We start from the raw sequence: 18,070 nt of genomic DNA on the forward strand, positions 1-18,070 counted from the left end.
CTGTTCATCAGCCGGCTCCTGGCTGTTGTTTTCCTTTTTATGGTTTTCTAAGCTTCAGAGTGATCTTCTGTGCTGTACAAGTGTACAAAAGATGTATTCTCTTTAGAATTCAAAATAACCCATTAGAGATTAAATGATAATAGGTTTATTTAGAGCCTGGAGGTATTTCCTTCTCATCATGTATGATGCAACATCACATGGGAGATTAAAGCCCAGAGTCACTTTCAAGGCTATTTTTAAGTTGTCCTCAAATAATCTCTGCTTTTATATATATATGTGTATATATATACACACATTGCATAAATACTTTCAGAGTAGTGCACTCCTCTCTGATTTTCTGAAATTAATTTGCACACTGGATTGTGCTGGATTGTGTCTACATTTTCTCAAGCAGTGCCTGTTATAAAATACTCAGGAGAATATGAGTGAGGATCACATTCAGCTGTGAGTTCAAAAGGCTTCACACAGGCAGCAAAAGTATATTGAACCTGCAGCAGCATTTTTTTAGGCCACTCATCTGAGCTGAGCATCACCTGTAGACAAGTGCAAGAACAGCCTTGAAAGTTCTCCAGGAAGCTGAAATGTAACCAGTTAAAAATTGGTTTCAACAAGAGACTCCTGGCTCCCTTATACAAATTCCAGGCTTTGCTCCATCATTTTCTTCTTTTTTTTTTTTTTTTTTTGTTTGTGTGTGTACCTTCCCCTCCTTGACTATGCAATCAGAAACAGAGGAAACTGATTGTAAAGGGAAATTATCTATTTTTCAAAGGTCTCCAGACGATGAAATAAACAAAACAGAAACAAACACAAACACACAAAAGTATGTTTTCCTCTATGTATGCTCTCAGTTATTCTAGAAGCCGCTTGTAACACTGATTAAGCCAAAGATGTTACATGACAGGTGTAATTTTATATTGGAGTAGCTATTTATTCTAAACACGCATGATGCATGCAAATAAAGGTGATTTTTCACCTGATCTGTCACACATTTTCGGCTAAATGCACAAACACTGCAAATTGCCAGAAATGCAGTGTAAGGGCCACAAATACTTATGGGCACTGGACATACCTTAGGGACTTCTTCCCCCCATACTGAGCCCTTGCAAACATCTGAGGTTTGCTCCAAATATTGTCTGTCATTTTGGTGGTCTGAATGGGATGCAGATTGTGGAGCACAGTCGTCTTCTAATAGATGGCACTAAAACCAGAAAATCAGTACTTGGGAGTTACATAATTGCTTGCTCATTGGCCTCTTTTTTTTTTCCTCCCCCTCTCTCTCAATGGAGATTTTGACAACAAACCTTTTTTTGAGGTTGAAACTTTCTGTAAAATTTGAGCTCCTAAACAAATGAGCCTGCCAGGTGATCAGAGCCCACATAAAAGGAAGAAGAAACAGACTAGGGGAAAGAAACTGACTATTGTTATTAGTAAGTGACATTTCGTGCTTAACGCATTCTCAAACACTGGAAAGCTGCCTTTCCCTTGAGACCTTCATTTAGAACAGCTTAAATTCCGGAATGCGCTTAACTCGGCCCGTCGGTTTCTGCCGCGTTTAGAGCGGCGAGCGATCTGCAAGGCTAAAGCCGGGCAGCCCGGCGGGCGGGGGCCGCCTGTGCCCAGCGCTCCGCCCGCGCCATTGCAGCACCGTTGGGAAGGCCAGGAGCGCTGAGGCCTCGCCAGGAGCGCTGAGGCCTCGCCAGGAGCGCTGAGGCCAGGCCAGGCCAGGAGCGCGGAGCCCCCGCCACGAGCGCGGAGCCCACACCGTGCCCCGGCTCCGGGGAAGGGAGATTCCCGGCCCTCCCCGCGCCCGCCGGGGGCCGGGCCCGCCCTGCGCATTGGCCGCACCGCGCGTCACTCCCGGCGGCGGCAGCGGGGCCGGGACTTCCTCGTCGCCGCGGCGGCAGCGGCGGGGCTGGCGGTGGTGAGTGCCGGGGAAGGACGGGTCGGCCCCGCGGGGCGGCTGCTGCCGCTCCCGGTACCGAGCCCATCCGTAGGGGAGCCGGGGCTCGGGCGTGGCGGAGCCCCCGGCGCAGGACGCGCGTCCCCAGCCCGGGCGGCCGCGGGGCTGCGGCAGGAGCAGCTCGGCACCGCTGCTGCTGCTGCTGCTGCAGCATCCGCTGGATGCTGCGGGGTGGGCTCGGGGCTGCTGCCGCTCCGGGGTCGGTGTGTGCCCGCCGGGAAGCGCCGCTCTGGGCGTGGGAAGCGGCCGCAAGAAGCCCGGGGTGTCCGGGGTGAAGGCAGGGAGCGAGCGGTGTTTGTACTGGGATTGCAAAATGGAGGTGATGGCGGGGGGGTTGTCGGGTTTGATTTTAGGTATCTCTTTTTATCTGTTTTCTGTGGGGGTATCTCCATCTGAGGGTGTGCGGCTGTGCAGTGGGAATACTCTGCTCCTGCTTTAACTCATTTGCTGGTACACCTTGTATTCTCTTGCTCTGTAACCTGCTTTACATTGGACATTGAGTTGGACTGAAACGGAGGCAAAAAGAAGAAGAAAGTGGGCTTGGAGGCTTGGTGGCAGAAAGAGGCAGTAAATTCCGTCATTGTTGAGCAATGCTGGAGTACAAGAAGCACATTCGTTATCTGAAATCTCACAAACAAGAGGGAAGGAAAAACTTGTTTATTCATGCCCTGCCAGTTGGCAGATCTCTTTGTTTAGAGAGCATTGAGCCTTGAGTGTTGTTTGTTGTAATTCTGATATTTACTGAGGTGACTTCCCCCAGAGTGTTGTTTGTTGTAATTCTGATATTTACTTAGGTGACTTCCCCAGAAAGGGCGCAGAGTGGAAATGGCTTTAGAATATGTTTGTGTGATTTTGAGGAGAGACTCTGCGTGACATGAGAGCTTTTAAAAAGAGAGAGAAAAAAGAAAAAGACGAAATACATCCTGTCATGATCATACATGCAGCATTATTGTTTTACTAATCCACGGAGGCTGTTTTTTCACCAAAGGATATATACCTAGTATGTCAGCAGAACCTTATTATAGCAGAGGGTGAGTCTTCCACCCACAATAGATTTCCTCAAAATATTCCTCACAGTGTGAGGTTTTCCTAGCTCTGCCTGTGCTATGTGCATCCTTCACTGTTTTGATGACAAATTATTCCTGGAATGTCAGGGTCCAAGGATGTGGTGTTATATCTTCCCCTCTCCTTTTTATGTGTGGGGAATCTCTGCAAATGCCTGGCTTTACTGCATTGCATCTGTTCATATCTCTGAAACATGAGTACCACGCTGGCTGTGTTGGGATTTCTGAAGAGCAGGGATAGGTTATGTGGTTGGGTACTGCAGTTCTTGTGCTTTTTGCAATCCAATTTTTAAAAGAACTCTGAACTTTAATCCCTAACTGATGCATTTAAGAAAAACCCTCTCTCCCCGAAGGGTTTGCCCTGTGAAGATAAAAATTCAGCTTTTTTAAGGTGTATTGAGCTGGGCACTAGGAATATTAATCACTTACATAAAATTTCAGATAAGTGAATATAAATCGCATGTTTAATGTATACATGTGTATGTGCAGGCACATGGCTGTTAGTGCTTGCCTACACTAGAAACTTCTTATGTCATTGTTTTAATATGAGGAAGGTATGCAGTTTGTAGAGGTAGCTTGCAGTGGCACATGCACTTTTACTTCCTCTGTTACTGTCAGAGCAGAGTAACTGCCTTAACCGGATTGGAAACAGAGTGTGAAATTGTTATTTAAAGTCTCCTCGTGTTTCAGGACACAGCTCCTACTCGAACATACAATGTATTAAGACCTCCAGCGTTGTGGGGTTTTTTTTAGGGGAAGAAAAAAATAGTCTTAAAGTTGTGGTTTTAAATATGTTTTCAGCATAAGTAAATTCACCAGGCCATTTGAAATGTTTAGCTGTGCCTGTGCACTGAAATTGTGAGTGGCTGTGTTTTTTGCTCTGCTCTCCACTGGAAAGTGTCGGTCTGTTTCTGTGAAACTGAGCTGCACAGAGATTTATTGGCAAAATGTTGGAAGATGGGGGTGGATAGAGATGGTATAGTCCATAGAGATGATTTTAGAAAAAACTAGTGAAAACCACATTTTCTATGTCTGGTATAGGGATAGTTAAATATGAGGAGCTTCAGAAAATCTGGCCTGTAGCATGAATGAAAGGTTGAACTCTGAAATATCACCCTAGTGTTTATATGGATTACTGGGAGTTTGAACTCCTCAGTAGTTTCAGTAGTATTGTCTTAACTGGAAGAAAAACCCATCTCTTACCAATCACATCATATTCCTTTGCCCATTAGCAGCAAATTCTTGTGTGGAATATGAACACAAAGAAAGTAATTAATGTATTTTTAGCATTTTAAAAGAAACTAGCACTAGGGAAGATGACTGTAGTCTACAGGGAGCAGGCTGTTGAGGTACTCTTTTAGAAGGTATCCCAAATTAATACTTAGCTCATGTGGTACAGTGTCATTGTAGTTCAAGTGGAATACTGGTGAAATCTTTTCACCTTAGAGGCAGTATCTATTTATCCTAGCAGGTTAGTGATCCTTGGGTCTTCAGGAGTGCTGCTTGTGTCTTTGTAACATGCAGTTCCCCAGGCTGAGAGAAATGGCAGTCCCAGATTTCTGCTGTTCCAGTGTTAGTTTTGAAACGATTCCCTGCCACCTTCAGGGTGTTGCTCATGCATTTTTAGTTTGGGTTTTTTTGGTGGTGTGATAGAACATGAAGTTCACTCTAAATGTAGCTGTTTAAAGCACATTTAAAGCACATGCACACGCTTCAATTTTCTCATGTCCCACGGCATTCCTATTCTTAGTTTAGTCAGCATGGAGGGTGTCTTCCATCAGGCTCTTGTGCTTAGGGCAACCAGCTACAGAGTGTACACCATGACTGATTTAACCAGAACCTTGTATGCTCCTGCTTTTTTAACCAGGCAGAGCCTTGTTAAAGGCTCCTGCTTTTTCCTCTGTGTGCTTTGGAGCTGGCCAGTGATAAGCACACGTGGGTGTGAATGAGTTGAATTATGCTGCGAAGGAAGAAGCGCTGCTAGAGATAAACGGGGTCCTGCATTGCTTTAAAGCACCTAATAAGAGATCCTAGGAAACAGTTTGTGGTAGGAAATTGCACCACTGATGAAGTACTAACTGGAAAATCCAATCCTCTCCCTTCCCCTTCCAGCTCAGTCATGCCTCAGTGGAAGTGACCACAGCTGACAGGTAAAGGGTAAGAGATGAACACCCATGTCTCAGGGCTCAGATTAGGAAAGGCTTTATTGCTAATACCTAGAGCTTGAATTAGCACCAGGTTTTGGAAACAAACCAAATGCATGTGTTTCCTGTCTGCTCAGAGTGGGAGAAGGAATCTTTGGCACTTCAGGGGTTACCCTTTGCTTTTCTATCTTGTGCTATGTTAGTAAATGCTGCTGCTACTGCAAATTGCCTTAGCTAAAGCTTGGCATGGTGTGTCCTAAGACTTGATGTCTCAGATCTTTCATTTTCTTATCTTTCTCCTTCCCTTTGGAAAAAAAAAAAAAAAAAAAAAAGAAAGGCTTTAGCTAGTTTCTAGTTGAATGAGAGGAGTTCTCAATGTCCTATTAGTATAGCATGCTTAACAAATAACCTAAACCTATTGAGATTAAAAGTGACAAAGGAGTAGTACTAAAATCTTTCATGTGCTTCTTATAGAATACGGTTTTCTTCCCCCAGCTTTTAGGCATTAGCATCCTGTTGTCTTTATCAAGTTCAAGCCAAGTAAATCCTTGGATCTTTTATATTGCTATATTTTTCCCTTCCCATGTTACCCCACTCTGAAATCCCTGACTTTGACTGAGCACTGCACAGAAGATAACTCCTGACTGCTGGCAAGTTGCAGCAACGTGACCTGTCCACTGCTGTCAGGGCCAAGCTGTCAATGTGCTGCTCCACGTGAGCTGCTGCTTCTTGTGTAATTCTTGCTGCAGTTCAGGGCTGTGTGTGTGTTCAGTGTGTGGCTCAAGTTCAGTGCATGTGTCTGTGCATGCACAAATTTGGGTTGCAAGACTGTGTTCAATTGAGCAAAGTACTCTTTAATCTGTTTTTATCAGAAATAGCACATTTCTGTATTGGCTAGTACACTACAAATATCTGTGTTATTCTGTTCAGGGCTAGTTTAACCACCTTGGAGGTAATTTTTTAAAGATTTACTTAGAAGCAGCCTCAAATATGACACTTTAAAAGTTCAAATTTGGACCTGTTAGTCTGAATAGCATTACAGTTGGTTTGAGGCATTGTTTGATACTTGGTTTTTGAAGCAGAGCAATTTTGCAGTGTAAGAGCTCAATCTCCTGGGTTTCAGAACATTTCCGCTGCCTCGCAGATGGAGATGGCCAAGGCATGAAGGTGCTGATTCAGTACCACAGCTGAGCTGTCTTGATTACTCTTTGTCTGTGTAATGGTTTACTGACAGTTCACAAACCTGACAGTCATGCAGGAAATGCCTTTTCTGGTTGTTTCCACCTCCTACTGTGAATAACTGGATCTCTGTAGGATCATTTGTAGTGTACTTGCTTCGTTCACACTCATTTCCCTGTCTCTCTTGCCCAGGAAGGATACATGACTTGCTGAAAAGAGAGAAAATGCTATGCTGGGGCTACTCGTCTTATGGACAGCCTGGGATAGGTAGCAACCTCCAGGTCATCATTCCTGAACCACAGGTGTATGGCTTCATCCATGACAGAAATGTCAAGGAGGTGGCATGTGGAGGAAACCACTCTGTGTTCCTGTTGGAAGATGGGGAGGTGTATACCTGTGGCCTGAACACCAAAGGTCAACTGGGGCATGACTGTGAAGGAAGCAAGCCAGGTAAGTCTGCTTTTTATATGCACTTCAAGCTGTCTTGAGGCTGGTGGGCTGAGAACATTATGAAAGCTGCTTTGTGCTGATTGCTGTGGAGCTGGAGCAGCCAGCAGAGCTGATAATCGTGTCACATAACACAGTGGTGATGCTGAATAACACTGGCTGGCTCTGGAAAGCTGAAGCTGAGCAGCAAGGGTGAGGAGACAGGTCTGCTCACTTTGCCTGGGAAATGCATCAAAACAGAGGCGAGCACAGATGGTCTCAGGGCAGATTTTGTTATCTGGCATTATGTTGTCTTTTTATAAAAAGGAGGAGAGGCCCATGAGTCACGAGTGTCTTCTGCTTTGTCTTTCCAATTGCATTGCATTGTTATGCCCACTCTTAATCAGCTGTTGCTGGGAATTTTCTCACACCAAAGAGTACAAGTGGATCTGTGTTGAGTAGAATTGTGGAGAACAAATTTGTGTTTGGCCAAGAGGGTTTGTAAATATTGTTTCCCCCCTTTCAGAATCCCTTGTCAACTTGTGCCTTCACTCCTTTATGTTTTCTTAGTCTGAAAGAAGGTCACTTTAGTGTTGTGTTCCCCAGACTCACATTGCATCTTCTTCGTTGTCTTCTGATGGACAGAACTCATGAGTGCTGAACCACAGGCAGCTACTCCCTCTCCTTCTCAGGGTGAAGGAGTGCTTTAATTGTAAGTTGTTCTTGGAAGAAACCCTGAAGCCTTTCTTCTGGACTCTTTTGAATGTTGGCTTTCCAGTTTATCTTCCATTAACTTCTTAGTTTTGGCATGTGGTAAAGATACAGGTATTTCTGTTTCCATAATATCAAAGTCCTGTGCTGTGGGTAATTAGAGTAAAAATTCCTCAAACTGCAAGCTGCTCTCTGTAGGGCTTGGGTCTTCTAGTGTCATCTTTTATTGTGTGATAGAGAAAGTGTATACAAAACATCCTCAGTTCCCCAGGCAGTGTGTGCAAATCTGACCAGACTGACCCTATTGCTCCTTTCCTCTGTCCGTGTCTTTTGTCTCTCTTCTCTCAGAATGAGTTGGCAGGTGTTGGATGCTGGATGACCAGGGCGCTGGATTAGAGGAGTTCACCTTGAATCTGCTCTCTCTTGCTTTTCCTAAAGTAGTTTCTAGACAATTACTGAAAGAGATTGGGAATAGCAGGAGTGCTGAAGTCCTCTCTCTGTGCATCTTCTATAAATTTAGGCCCTGGAATAAATGAGATGCTTGGTGAAAGGAAGCCAAGCCTAGTGAATATTCAGCTCAAACTGCTGAAGATACTTCATCCTGCAAATCACCCAGCTAGCTCAAGACTAGTGCAGAGGCCCCAGAAATTCAGTGCTGTTTTGAGTGCTCCAAAGATACTCTGAGAAACATCTTTGGGCTATGCTGCTGTTTTACCCATAAAATTAAGCAAATGTAAGCTGCTGGTGAAAAGGGAGGATTCACAGCAAGTAGATCAGAGCTGGAATGAACTTGGTGAATCCTGAATGCTGAGGTGTAGACCTCTCAGCTAGGTAATCCTGCTTTCAGCTAGACCAGTAGAAGAGGGCCCGTCTGAGCTTCTGAAATAGAAATGAAAGGTTCTTTGTGTTTGATCCCAAGTGCCCTTCTTCTACCCTTAAATTAGGGTCTGTCACCAAAATGTGAAACCACATCCCACTTACCCCACAGGTTTATGTTTTTTCTGAAAAAGGTTCTGCAGTGCTGCTCTCTGAGGAGCCTGTGGCCATCCCAGAGAAATGGGTGTTTCAACATAGCATTACTGGCTGTGCCTCCAGTGGGATTTCTGCTGGCTGGGGCAGGTGGGAGGCACGTGCTGTAAAGCAAGGAACAGCTGCTCTTTTTAGCTTACAGTGAACAGTCACAGCAGCCTTTATGGTAACAGTAAAGTGGGGGAGAGCCCCATCACACACTCCTCTGTGCTTTGTCTTGCAGCACTGGGAGCTGAATTTCTTAGTTTTCATTTGCAAATGGGAACAAGAAGAATCAAGCCTTCCTCTTTCACCCCCACTTCCTCTGCATGGGATAAAGATGGTATAAACCTTATACCTTCTGTGTAGAAAGGCCCGTTGAAGATGCTCTTTTCTATTTTCCATTGTTGTGGGCCTGTGAATAAAGCCATGCCTGATGGGTGATGAAGATGCATGTGGGGACACAGGGTCCTGGGCTGTTGGAAATGCTAGAGAAGACCGTCAGGAGGAGTCTGCAGTAGAGAATGGGAGAAATGCCAGGAACTGGGAGTCCTGGAGCTGCATCTCTCCAGCCTCTGCTGGACAGGGCAATGTGGGTTGAGGTCTTTTGGTTTTCCTGCCCTGTGGCTTGGTCCTGTCAAGTCTGTGAGTGCAGCTGGAAATGGGACCTCCGCCCAGCTTGAAGTGAGCTCCATCTCCTGATGTAGGAGGCTGTGACACAGTCCTGACTGTCCCTTTCAGGCAGCCCCTGGGGAGCCTCCTCTGGACTTCAGAAATGCTTTTCAGGGCTTTACAGAGTGCCTTGACTGTGTTTGAGAGTAACACAGAGATACAAAACTGTGCAGGGGGTTGTGAGCCTTGGGAAGGCTGCATTGATTTCCTGGAGGGGGAGTGATCCCCTTCCTGCTGCCTAGGTCTTCCCTGAGAGGAAACTCCCTTTTATTTCTCACTATTCAATTTTGCTTCTCATTCATGCTGCTCATGAAAATGTCAAACGGTGGTGCAGAATTGTTTCAGCAATTCCTCTTGGAGGAGCCCTTTGGAGGGCACCTATTGAAATGCAAGAAAACGTGTTAATTAAAAGCTGTGTTTATGGTCACATCTGCTGACCTTGTGGATGTAATGTGGAGAGGGGGATAGCAGCTGGCAAAGTGATTCTTATGCCTCTCTACAGGGAAAAGAAATTACTGGGGGAGTGCATGCCACTGAAAGAGCATAAGTCAGTAGAGGTTTATTTTCTGGAATTGTCCTTTCCTCTGGATTTTACATTGAGGTGCTAAAATTAATATTTAGCATGCCTAAGAAGTTTAGCCTAACTAAAATACCATGCCTTTTGACTAAATGCTAACTGCTTCTAAGTGTTTCAGACTCTCTTCTTTTGATAATACCAGGGTGATACCAGGTGTGGCACTCCCATGGCTCTACCACAAGCCATTTTATCACATTGTCACCCTGCTTACCAATTCATTTTTTCTTCATGATGATTAGTGAGGTACTTGAAGTATCCACCCCACTTAGGGGTGGATATCTGGCTTTGTTAATACTTTCATGATTGTTTTTCCTTACCCCTTTTTTTTTCCTTTTCCTCCCAGAATCATTCTGTAGTTTTTGTCTCTGCAATCACTTGGCAGGGATGCAGAGGGAGAGGAATGCTGTTCCAGTGTTCTCTCACCATGACCATGATTAATAAAGCTTCTGTCTGACCTGCCCTAATTCTCACTTGTGTTCTTATGCCCTTGAAGTCTCCAGAGTCTCTGACCATGTCTGAGGAGAAGCAGTTTGGTAGTGAAGTATTGAACCTGCTGTTTTGCAAAATTAGTCTGAGTTTGCATTGATCTCCTGAAATTTATCAGATGATAACATACAGTATGTCTCTAATAGGAAGCAATAATTTTCTACTGCAGTAGTTTTAGAAAAAAAAATATTCTTCATAAGTATATCTAAATTTCTCCTTTTTCAGTCCTGTAATTTCACTTGGATTGATTTTCTTCAGGTCTGCCATGATGTCTTGGCTCCCTATGATGATTCTTAGATAAGTATTTTATCTGAGTGTGCATGCTGGAGAACAAAGGACAGGCTGAGGTACCTAAGGTAAAGGCTCTTTTGGGATCTGGATGGAGTTACAGAGGAGTGTGAAACACCTAGCTGGTTGTTAGTAGTTTGTAAAGCTTTAAAAACCTGCTCAAGTCTGAGATGTCAAACTTGTTTTCAGCTCTAGAGATTTGTTTTGTTCAAGTCATTTGGACTTCATTTGACTTCTGCTAGTGAGAAGTCACTCATTGGCTTTGGTAACTAGTATCTCAAGAGAGTTACAGAACAATGTCTCAAGCCAAATTTGCCTCAAACCTTTTGTCTGGTAAGATACATCAGACAAACCTATGATTTTTTTACAAAATTCCCTGTCTGGATGCAAATTTGCAGGGGAGCACTACCTTTGTGTGCACTGTGGAGTCTATCTGCTCATAGCTGCTGATAGAGATATCATCATAATGTTCATTCTCTTTCAAAAAGCAGGAGGAAAACACCACCAAAACAAACAAATAAACCAACCTAGGTGATCCAGATCTTCTGGATTTCTCTGAACTGAGTGGCCTTTCTTTTCAGATGTTAGTCCACTCTTCCTGAGCCTCAGCACAGGATTACAGCAGCAGAGAGCTCAGTGTTCAGGTCAGGGCAGCATGCTTGTTAATCATAAGCCCTGGAACAGCTGAGAATTCAGATGTGCCACCTGCTTGGAAGGACAGTGTGTGTGGATCTTCCTGTTTTAGCCTCCTCCTGGTAGGTGAGGAGTCAGCCACAAGGTCCTGGCAGCTCTGGAGGGGATCTGGCAGGGCTTGTGTTTGTCCTGAGCAGGTTGCAGACAAAGAGCTGTGTATGTTTATGTTTCAGCACTCATTATAAAAGTTGTTTGTAAAAAACCAAAAGTGATTAAACTGGTCACCCCTTGCAGAAGTTGGGTATGTTCATTTGTACTCATCCCTCTTGCTCCTTTGATGGATCACAGGATCTGACCGAGCTATTTCAGGGTGCTGTGCCTTCACTGGTGGCTGCAGTGGATTTGCTTTATGGAGAGTCAATTTCAGCTGAATTGATGCCATTTGGGCTTCAGAATGATTTTAAAATTAGATGTCAGCATTTAGAATTAACTTAATTTAGAAACAATTGGTATTTGGTTGAGTGAGAAGTAAAGGAAGTGCTTTCCCTGAGATACCTTAAATATGCCTGTGCTGTGTTGAATTGGCTGGCTGAGGGATTTGAATATGCCAGATATTTATAGTGAGGGTTGCTTTAAAATTTGTGTGGTCTTGATCATGTGAACTGACTTGTGCCAGTATTTTCTGAGACTGTAGGACTAGAAGAACCTACACTGAGGAGAGAGAAGGCTTTTTAGGAGGGCCTAAACAAGTAAAAATTTGATTTCTTGACAGTAGAGAAACCTACTCAGCACCTAAAATGGCTGTAAGGTGTTCTCAGATGCAACTCTGAAGTCGTCTCTAAACAAAGATGTATTATTAGAACCACCAGATTCTTCTCTTGATTTCATTTTGCTGAGAGGTAAAAACAAGGATGAGCTCAGGGGAGCAAGGTGCTAGTTTTTTTACAGTCAGTATGATCTGTTGTTACAGAGGACATGAGAGACAGTTTTAATGCTCCTTTACCTCAAAAGGCAGAGCTGCAGTAAGAATGACCAGCTTTTTGCCTTCTGACTGGGGGTTTGTAGGGCAATTTGGCAACCTGAAATTGTACTTACCTCTGTGGTATTTGTTACTTGTCACTCCTGTACCATGCATACTCTTCAGAGGCTTTCAGAAGGTGCAGCTGACATAAAAGCCTGCCAATGAAATAAGGGCTGCCTGCCTGCCTGGCTTGGAAGGAGCAGGAAACCTTGGCACGGTGCGTGGCACTAATGACTGGCCCCTTTCCTGCAAGCATGCTGAGGCTGCAAGATGTGTTCAGGATAAAATGGGTTGGGTAGCTGTGTGTGCTGAGTTAAAGGAGAGGGAAGAAGCTGGAGGTGATAGATGCAAGTTTTCTGAATGCCCCAACCTTTTTTTAGTCAGAATAGTTGTTTGTGCTGGACAAAAGTGATGACTTGGTTAAGGTGAGTAAGTATGGCTGAGAGTCACAGCTTCTAGGAGAGATTTGTTTAGTTTGGTGGCTGTTGATTTTGATAACTCAGTTAGTTATCTTTAGACAGCCCAATGTTCTTCCTTAAGCTGTATTGGAAATAGGACTTTTTGCCATAGATCTGTGAAACAACTTCTTATCAGAAATAGGTGTTTTTGATAGCTGAAAGAGCTGGTAAGACATGCTCACTCTCTTCAACACCTGACCTGCTTTTTAAACAGCTGCCTGCCTATAAAACCTCACCAAAAAGGAATCTACAGGAATCTTTTCTCAGAATGCCCAGTTGATAAAATTAATACATTTTTTTTAATGTTTAATAGGACTGCATCCTTTGCCTCCCCTTTTCCAGTCACCATGCTTGCTTGCAGTAACATATTTTCAAGTAATATTTGTGAAGCTGATGGGAATGCCCTTGAAAGCAAGGGCAGAGGTGCTCTACTGAGTGTGCACTGTGCAGGTGTGGCTTTTCAGAAATATGGCTTTGTCTTGCTCCCATGCAGACCGCTGCAGGATTGAAATAAATGGGAACAGAGTGAGGAGCAAATCAAGTGCTTTTGAAAATCGTATTACTTAATCAAAGCCTGGGCCTGCCACGAGTGAGGCTCTCAAATGTCACAGCTTTGCAGTGTGTAGTACCAGCCCATCAAATCTGGCATCTAGGCACCCATTGCCCTAATTCCCCCTTAACTTCTGGTATTCATCCTCATATTATGCCAAGGTTTAGTGCATCCTGCCCACCTTGAACTTGCTGCCTTGGAGCCGTGGGGTTTGCTGGGGTGCACATCTTGGACCTTGGGGTGTCTCAGTAGTCATGGACCAGCCACAGCTTCTGTGCTGCCTGCCAGTGGCCAGCAGGCCTGGCTGAATGACCACCTTTGCAGCTCTCTGCCATAACCTGAGGAGGAAAATGGGTCTCTTTGGGTTTTCTGAATATAAGTTTTCCCTGTGTTTCTGTAGCGACTCATGGTGGTTTCTTTGGAAGAACTGTCCTTACTACTTTACCTCCAGGGTCTGAAGGTGGATTCATCCCTCAGCTGATGCTTGCCAGACTGGAGCCCTCGGTGCCTGAGCAGCCCTTTCCAGGAGCCTGCTCCAGCTGTCTGTGCCCATGCCAGTCTGCATCCTACAGCTCCTCAGAGAGGCTGTGTCCTCTAGACAAAAGGCAGCAAAGTGGGGAGGGCTTTCTGTCTTTGCCTGAGGAAGGGCTTTTCTTTCTCAGGGTAGGTGTCTGCTCACAGCTCTGAGGGGGAGTAGCTGGCAAAGTATATGTGATGTGACACCCTGGGATGTCACGGTGGTGTCTCACTTCTTGCTCTTTCATTCCTGCCTTGACATGGCCAGAAACAGCCTTAGAAAGCGAAGGCAGTGTTAATAACTGAGCCAGCCTCTCTCAGATTTTAAGAATGTAAGTAGCCATGCTAAATAAATGAGTGAGCAGTACCCCACATATATCATGCAGGCAAACCATCAAGAATCCACCTGGATGAAAGGGGACTGCAGAATCTTTTGTTGCTTGGAACTTCTCAGCCTTGACCTATGGACTGTGTTGCCACTGCTGTGATCAGCCATGTGCTGGGGGAGTGTCACCTGCTTTGGTTTGTCCTCTGTCCTTTGCTATCTTCCCCCCACACTTATTTTTTGTTCAGTGAGTCTGCTCTCTGTTTACATTTCCTCCCTTGTAGCCAAATTACCAGTCTTATCAGCTTCAGTGCTGCTGCTGTCTGTCTCTGATCAGGCTTTTCTTCCTACTGCTCTGCTTTCTCCTGCCAGCATAGCACCATTCACCAAGTTCAGGAAAGGAAGAACTCAAGATTTGCAAACTGGACTTGTAAAACCCAGCCTTCTTGACGGATATGGTAAACTTAAGGTGTTGAAAGTCAGAGGATGTCACATTTTGATGTAAGCATTGCTTGCTCCATACTTCAGAGTTTTTGCCCCATGCTAAGAGAGATTTGAGCATGAGGTGTGCAGCTGTATTTAGGTGAGAGGAGGCAGGTAGTGAGGAAAGCTGTCATATGGTGGGGATGTGGGCTCCCCATGGGCTTTGCTCTTGTAGTCTGGTGCTGTGCAGGTGCAGAGCACAGCGTTTCTCACACCCTTGTGTGCAACAGTGTCACATAATCCGAGCACAAGATGCAACAAGCATGTAATGCCTTCTCAGAGACTCTGTGCAAAGAGCAGGGCTGGTGTCAGGCAGGGTGGTTCCAGCTGTCTACGTGTTGTGTGTCTCATCTGCCTGGCCATGCCATGTAGAGTCACCAAGGTGTGTTCTTGAAACTGTCCAAGAGCTCTGACCTCCTCCCTGTGCACCTCCCTCTGATTTTACTGCTGACAAACCACAGCCTGCAGAGGTGGTGTAGCCACAGGAGCAGTTTTAGCTGGCTGGGTTAGATTATGTTTTCAAAAAGCACATGACAGCTTTGCAAGGTCTGTGTTTAGTTTAAGTGGTTTATAGAGTCTGATTTCTTCGTCGTGCTCCAGGGCTCCAGATGTTTCCTGTGACAGCTGGAGTGTGGGATGCCTAGGTGGTCAGAGTTGAAAGTGAGCAGAGGGAAATCAGAGGGTCCTTCTGGGGAGCTTTAAGGGAGAGGGGAAGGGTCAAAAAGGCCTTGGCAAACACCATGATTTCCCCCTTCCCAGTTACCAGTTTCCAAGTAGCAGAATCACAGTTCCACTGGGGATGATGTTTTCTGGAAAAGCTGATGAGTGTACTTGTGCTGCTACTGGTTAAATAGCTGGTATTTTACTGCTATTTAACTGGTAAAAACTAGGACATGGAAGTTATGCTGACAGAAAAAGGAAAAACTTTTGTAAGGGGAGGAAGATGTCTTCTCTCTTAGTGCTCTTTTTCAGTTGCAAGCATTTTGATTGTTGCACATTGGTTTTCTCTTTTTTTCCAGTTTCTTTAAAGCACTTAGACATGTTTTAATGTTCAGCTGCTTCTATAGGACTGAAATCATGAAGCTCATCACAGCCTGGAAGTAGAGCTATGATATCCATATGCAGAAGCATCTTTGGGATGCCATTGGAGACTGGGTAGTCAGCTGAAATTTACTAATTAATGTATAAAGATCTTGTCAGGGCATTTGGTAGATCCACTGTTGCTTACTTGCTTTTTGTACAGTGGCTTAGTGAAATGGTGGTGACTGATCAGTTTGGACCATGATGTTTCTCTCATTTTCTTGTGGTGCTTGTTGAAGGCAGTAGCAGATTATATAGAGTTTTTGGCTGTTGAATCATGCTTCCCTAAGTGCTAATGCTGTTAGTGTCACCTTGTTAGAGGGTTTAATGTGTTGGTGAAATTCATCTCCAAAAGGAGAGAACTCTGCTCCTTTCCTACAAGAATTAAGGCTTTTCAGTACTCAGAGAACAGAATGATTATACAGGTGAACTTTAGGTCACTCTTGGTGTCTGATTGAATATTCAGCTGCCTTGTGCATTGCAATATTGTATCTCACACTTCTAATTTTTAGATCTGGGTTGCACAATGCTCGTGCATCCTCACTGTGGATGTGGACTATATTAACAAGCATGGCAGTGCAAAGAAATTGGCTCAGTGTCCCTGAGACTTGCAAGCTGCTAGCATTTAACCCAGAGGAACTTCTTACCTTAGCTTACCTGTTTCTCTGTTCCCTGTGTTTCTACTACCATCTCTTATCTGGGCAAGGTAGTAAGACATATTTTTGAGAATCTTTGAGCACTTTCCTTGCAGACACCAACAACAAAGAAGAGTAAATGCTCTGAGTTGCTTATTGTCAAGCTGGAGAGACAATGAAGAGTTTTGACCAGATGTCCAAGCAGACTGGAATCACTTGAAATGCTTCCAAGGCACAGCTTCTTCTGACCAAAATGCAGATTTTGCCACTGAAGGTGTAACCTCAGGGCTGATGGTTTCTGTGTAGTTTCCAGGCAGCAGAAGCCATCTGGTGCTGTTCCTGTACATCCTGGTACACATATGGCTGAAGGATTTTGCCCCATCCTCTAGCAAAAGCCTGTCCTGTGAGCAGCTGGAAGCTATACATAGACAGGGTGTACTAACTCTCTGATAAAATTACTAGGAGTAAAAAAGCTAATTAATCATTCATTGCCTGTGCATTCTAATTAGAGCAGTCTAAGTGAGTGCTTTGTGCTTCTAGCAGTTGCAGGCACTGAAGATCTTGTATAGCTTTCCAGAGATGTAGGGGCAAAGCATGGGCCCTGTTTTATAAATAGAGAAGCTATGGACTGATGGTGAGCTTGTCAGGGGTTTTCATTCTTGTCGCAGCCTTACTGCCATTCCCAAACCTTCAAGCTAAATGCACTGATTGTCAAAGTTGAGTTGTAGAAACATACTCCACTTATCCTCAGCTTTTGCTGGAGTGTCCTTGCAAAGGAAGAAAACACAAGAGCAGTCCTGTCACCATTCACAGATGGGCAGTCCTGAAGATTTTTGCCTCATTCTTTACTCCAGTGTATTTTATCAAAAGATCTAACAGGGTTAAAACCAGAAAAAGTCAAGCCTTGGTATACCTGTTTCTGTTGAGATCCACAAGTTAAAGTGACAGAAGAGAGAAACCAAAACTGGAACTCCAGCAGATATGAAAAACTGATAAATGACTTCTAAGCATTGGTGCTGTTTTGAGACAGCTGACAGCTTCAGGAAGAAAAGATTATTTCAGTGTCTACTTCTTGGAACTTAGGAGTTTTGTTTGTTTTTTGATGGTTTTATGAGGTGTTGAAACACTGTATTGCATAACTGCTTCAGCCCTTCCCTGTTGCTTTCAGGGTTTTGTTCTGCTTAGCTTTGTAGATAATTTTGCCTGTTAAGCCCCACCTGACTGGTTTTATTCACCAATTACACAAGACAGAAAGCCAAGAATAAACTTCACCTTTTGTACTCTTCATCTCAACGCAGTGATACATCTTCTCTAAGGAGTGAATAATGGTGTTGTGGTGCTTTGGAAGTTAAATGTATACCAACCACTAAAACACCTAATATTTTGATGTGAGGAAGGGATGGGAGGTCAGCAAAGAAGTAGTTGTCAGATAGATGTTTTTGGTATGTCATATAAGCTGAGAGATGGTACATTCAGTGATTTGGCAACTGACAGTGACCTGGGACCCTTGTTGGACTGCCTGGGCAGCCTGTGATCCCAGGAGAAGGCTGGCTTTTTTCCATTTCTGGAAAGAAACATGTCTGAGTGTATAAAACTTGAAACTATTTGGCATTTACATTTCTTCATGACTTTTCAGGCAAACTGCTATTGACAGGGTCTCAGGAATGTATTGTGGTAAGATGGGCCATACATCACCTTTCTAAAGGCAAAGAGCTTCACCTCCAAGGCAGGCATGGGTTTTTTTTGTCTGTGGTTATGCAGGTGAGACTGTTCTCTGTTCCAGTGGTGAGCAGTGCAGTCACTGAAGGCTTTCAGTGACACAGGGCAGCCTTTCAAAACGAGCTGGTATTTATT

General features: G+C 44.4%; 1 protein-coding gene across 2 annotated transcripts in view; it reads left to right on the top strand.

Moving 5' to 3' along the window:
* Positions 1-1,835: 1,835 nt before the first annotated feature.
* The window catches only part of HERC3 (HECT and RLD domain containing E3 ubiquitin protein ligase 3), a 44,039-nt gene continuing 27,804 nt past the window's right edge, over positions 1,836-18,070 (top strand). For both annotated transcript variants that reach the window (XM_066548050.1, XM_066548051.1), the window contains exons 1-2: positions 1,836-1,921; positions 6,540-6,797. In XM_066548050.1, coding sequence (XP_066404147.1) covers positions 6,572-6,797 — 226 coding nt within the window. In that variant the 5' untranslated portion in view covers positions 1,836-1,921; positions 6,540-6,571. The remainder of the gene's footprint in view (positions 1,922-6,539; positions 6,798-18,070) is intronic.

Source organism: Molothrus aeneus, chromosome 4 (assembly GCF_037042795.1).
Source record: "Molothrus aeneus isolate 106 chromosome 4, BPBGC_Maene_1.0, whole genome shotgun sequence".
Classification (NCBI taxonomy): Eukaryota; Metazoa; Chordata; class Aves; order Passeriformes; family Icteridae; genus Molothrus; species Molothrus aeneus.